Source organism: Sinocyclocheilus anshuiensis, unplaced genomic scaffold (assembly GCF_001515605.1).
Source record: "Sinocyclocheilus anshuiensis isolate Anshui unplaced genomic scaffold, SAMN03320099.WGS_v1.1 scaffold816, whole genome shotgun sequence".
Lineage (NCBI taxonomy): Eukaryota > Metazoa > Chordata > Actinopteri > Cypriniformes > Cyprinidae > Sinocyclocheilus > Sinocyclocheilus anshuiensis.
In genome coordinates, this window is record NW_015554154.1 from 639,498 (window position 1) to 643,908 (window position 4,411).

The window sequence follows — 4,411 nt, forward strand, 5'->3', positions numbered from 1 at the left end:
AAAAGAGTGATTCCACTGTGCTTTGAAAATCAGAACTATAATCTACCCAGAAGATGCTCTTTGCGAAACGAACACATTTTGTCAAACAAAACAAGCCAGGAGTTGAGAGAACAAGATTTGAAGTAAACACCAAGCAACGTGTACAGATGGGGAGGAATGCATACTGAAAACATTAATGAAAAATGAAACTTAGCATAGATAAAAAAACATTCACTCACAAGCATCTATCTTCTGTCAGACAGTACGATTTTCTTACTGGCCATTACTTATGAAATTGGTCAAAAGCCCAACAGTGTCAATCCCATTGGAGCACCAAAAAACAACATGATCCTCTTCTCTTCTGACTGCTACACATTCACTTTGTATTGGATGAAACAACTGAAGAGACCACACAAGAAACTTCAAACCCCTCTGACTGAACAAATGGCAAAAAGTGCCGAAAAGGGAGTCATTTTTGCTTTGATGTTTTCAAAGCAATGAAAATTTGTGGGGAATAAAAAAAAAAAGTTAATTTCAAGATTAAATGGCAATGATGTTATTATGCAAAACGTATATCTGCATTTGTTGTCTTTGTTACTGTCCTGTCCCACTCTGTGCGCTCAGTCAGGGGGAAGGAGGTCATGAAGCCGAAACTGCTCGCGAACATGTGGCCGCACATCCTCATTCTGTGGACAGACAATGGAAAAGTACAATTTGTATTTAGACTCATTCATGAATTCTTATTTTATATATACAAAAAGAATACATTAAAATATAAATAAATACGTATTACACTTGTATAATGTTCACAGAGACACCTTGAAAGGAAAGTCAAGAAAACTAAGAGGTGAAGAACATGACAACATACCAATTCCACCAGTTTCTCCAAGAAAGGTACCAGCTTCAGAAGTTCGCTGTCATTCTTGTCCATAAACCAGCTTTCAATTGGGATCCCATTGGAAAGCTGTGAGTGAAACACATGGGTTGGTGATTTTAGTTACATAGATTTTCCTTAATCTCTCTAGGGTATTTCTGTACTGGGTCATCTACCCAAAGAGCCCAGTCACACACCTGTACTCCGTACTTGTATATACACTTTACGCATGCACAAATGAAAATACTTCATTACTTTCTAAATTACTACTCAATAATTACTAATATATTCTGGGTGGCCTGGGGGGAATGCAGCTGAATATAAAATTTAACAATAAGGGATTTAGAGCCTTACATAGTATACCGAAAAAATGGTGATTCACAGATATCTTCTATTAAAAGTGTGACTGATCTTGTAATTTATTACAATCTAAACAAAAAAGGTTACTTTTAAATAATCTTAAACTGTAATTATTTGGTTAAAAGGCTACCTTGATCAGCTCACCTGATAAGCAAAGGCTTGTGGTGAGTTATCAATAATTATAGTCTTGGACAGATCCCGTCCAAGGATATTCAGATCCTTAATGTAGTTTCCTTGCACACATACACAGTGCTCACGAAATAATCGGTGCCTAGAACATATCGGAAACACATACAGAGAGAAGAACGAAATAAATCTCCAGGACTAGAATCAATAATGCATTCAAAGCAAAGGTTTGACACCCGAGGATGGTGTGGAGTTTACATGTGCCAGAGGCCAAAGCTCCCCATCTACTCCAATCTCTCAATCCCTCATTGTAACCAAATGCTACAAAGAAACTCTGCACAGCAATGACAAAACTGAGGCTGGGTTACCCAACAACTGACACCCAGCCTAATTTTACATTTACTCTTATAACAAAAACAGTTTAAAAGAAAGAAAGAAAGAAAGAAAGGAACAGAAACAAACAAAAAAATACATTTTTTTTTTTTTTTTTTACTTTAAACAGTCATAAGGAAGAGTCTTGGAAATGATTAAAATAAAGGAAAAATAAAAAGATGTCCACAGACCGCACCAGCTGTTTCCTCGGATCGAGAATGTTCAGCAACTTGTCTGCATAAACTTTCTTTGAGGCAGTGAAGAGAATGATCTAGAAGGGAAAAAGTCAACAGTGGAACACTTCAGTCCACTATATAAAGGATGAAAGGTTATGTGGAGTAAAATGGATGAAGGCTTACCTCATAAATCTGTGACATGCGTTCAAGGAACTCTCTGAAAAATGGCCTCAATCGCACATAAACCTAAGAGAAATTGTGAATTAGGATTTAGCCCCAAAGAATTCAGGATTTTAGCCCCCCCCAAAATATAGGGGAAAAACATTTAATTTCTTAAGTTTCACAATTTTCAAATCACTCAACATTAGAGACTTGCTTGAAACTCCTGGATACTTTTCTTCGTTTCTTAAAATGGCTCTACAGCACCCTCTAGTGTTATGCTACTTACAAACAATGTATTCACACAAAGACAGCTTGGATTTCTACCTGGTATATGACATCTTGGAAGAGTACAGGAAAGGTTAGTGCTGCATCATCCAGCTCATTCAAGCTACAATGGACAAGGGTTTCATCCTGTACAAAGGAAAAAAATAATGAGAATCTAACCCAAAATGAAACCCTTGTAGTAGGAGTAAGTCTCCAGACTGACCAAGTCAAGCACCAGGGAGAACTCGGGAGTGCTGCGAGTCTTCAGAGGGAGTGCAGGTTTGCGAGTTTGCTGCTCTTCTGTTAGTGGAGGTACATGTTTGATGAAAAAATACCTGCAAAAAATGTATATAAATGCTTTTTTTTTTTTTTTTGACAAAAGGCTCAAGCAAACAATACAAAACAACACTACAAAAAATTATAAATAAAAATAATACATAGCACATACACAACTCTTAAAATTGACCTAAAAGTTCTACATTTAAAATGCTAATGGCGGAGACAGTTTAAGGTCTTCCTATGCTTGGCTTTTATTCCCCCACCACCGTCGTCTACCAGATAGAAGTGCCTAAAATGAACTACAAAGATGGTGGGAAGGATCTGTCACAATACCTGAGACTCCTTTTTACTGTCACAGTATAGAGGTCAGAAGGTGTTTTGTGTAGCCTACCAATAATTTTGCCCACCTGATATATAATCCCTGAAAGTCTGTTTTGTGTTTAGCAGAAAGAGTGCAATTTGTGTACCAAATTGATCCCACCTGCTCAACTTCCTCTCATTGCTTAAAAAGTATGTGTGCATTGACAGCACAGTTTTTTTCTTTCTGAGAGGGTTTCCAAATTATCTTTAGTTGATCTTGTACTTGCGGTTTTACTTACTGTAAACATTTGGTGTGTGTTTTTTTTTTTGGTATAAACTGGATATTGTTGTGGCAAATTGTGCTGATTTACATGTGTCAAAAAGGTAACTATACAGGGCTAAACAACCAGGCAGGCAATAATCTGAACTACTGGTTTGACAGGGGCCAGTAGAAAAAAAACATCTTATTGTTAAACCCTGAGCACAGACATTCACTAAAGGTGAACTCACGGGTCAAACACTTCCCACTCCTCTTCATATGATCCTTCAGCTGGGACAGTGAGAGAGGCGTCCACATAACCACCTGTTGCAGGAGAGCCAGGAGCTTAAATAAAATATGAAACAAAGCACTGTCAATATATTCTAGCCCCTGTAAATACACCTTACTAGAGCCCGACCGATATATCGTTTTGCCGATATGACCGTGTCGCAGATATATCGGTATCGGTGAATATGCCGCCGATATAATTTGTTTTTACAGAACATACAACGCAGATTAAATGCTTCTGAATGGTGTAATTACTTATGTTGCCCAGCAGAGCGCGCTGTTGTTTGCTACTGGCGACCCAGGTCAGTGTAGAGATGCGCAGATGAGCTCAAACAGTCCGCTGCTTCAAATAAATTATCCGCCTGCCACCCACCCGCACCTATATTTGATAGTTAGTTTTGCATGATGATATGATGAATGGATGGTTCATTTTTAACAGCAGATTCAGTGACGTTAGAGCTGATCTGTGCATCACGGCACGCATCTACGGCTCCACGGCCTATAGGGTTAGATCTCTGCCACAATTCTGCGTGCAAAAGATCATATTTTGAGCGCACAAAAGTGCATTTTGCATGTGCGTGATCTGCGTTTTGTGGAGAAAATGTTCGTTTCGCAAAGAAAAATGTATTTCGAGCGTTGCTGATGACAGCGAAAGAGGGAAAATACTAGGGCTGCACGATAAATTGCATGCGATATTTAACGCGCATCTTGAGATTTACCACTGATTACAGAACCGGCTTTACTGACAAGATGCGCGTTAAATAATAACTACTATTAATCTTGTATTTAATCACTTATAACCTATATACTATTGTTCATGAAGGCTGGAAGTGAAAAACGCCTTATATTCAGGTGTGCATAATTATTAAGCAGGTTATCTTCTACAGATAAAATCTTGAGATGGACTAAAAATGAACTCCCAAAACTTACTGCCAGATTCTGGAAGATAAATTCTTCAAACAGTGGTACAAG

At 38.1% G+C, this 4,411-nt stretch overlaps 1 protein-coding gene across 2 annotated transcripts in view; it reads right to left on the bottom strand.

The window, feature by feature from the left end:
• Nucleotides 1-585: 585 nt before the first annotated feature.
• ctdspl2b (CTD (carboxy-terminal domain, RNA polymerase II, polypeptide A) small phosphatase like 2b) overlaps nt 586-4,411 on the bottom strand; it is a 31,129-nt gene continuing 27,303 nt past the window's right edge. The window contains exons 6-13 of one of the 2 annotated variants that reach the window (XM_016463538.1): nt 3,403-3,475; nt 2,537-2,648; nt 2,374-2,460; nt 2,071-2,133; nt 1,903-1,982; nt 1,358-1,484; nt 848-943; nt 586-665 (exon numbers count right to left, since the gene is read on the bottom strand). In XM_016463538.1, the coding sequence (XP_016319024.1) occupies nt 600-665; nt 848-943; nt 1,358-1,484; nt 1,903-1,982; nt 2,071-2,133; nt 2,374-2,460; nt 2,537-2,648; nt 3,403-3,475 (704 nt within the window). In that variant the 3' untranslated portion in view covers nt 586-599. Of the gene's footprint in view, nt 666-847; nt 944-1,357; nt 1,485-1,902; nt 1,983-2,070; nt 2,134-2,373; nt 2,461-2,536; nt 2,649-3,402; nt 3,497-4,411 lie in introns of both variants that reach the window. The other variant, XM_016463537.1, reaches the window with a different exon arrangement.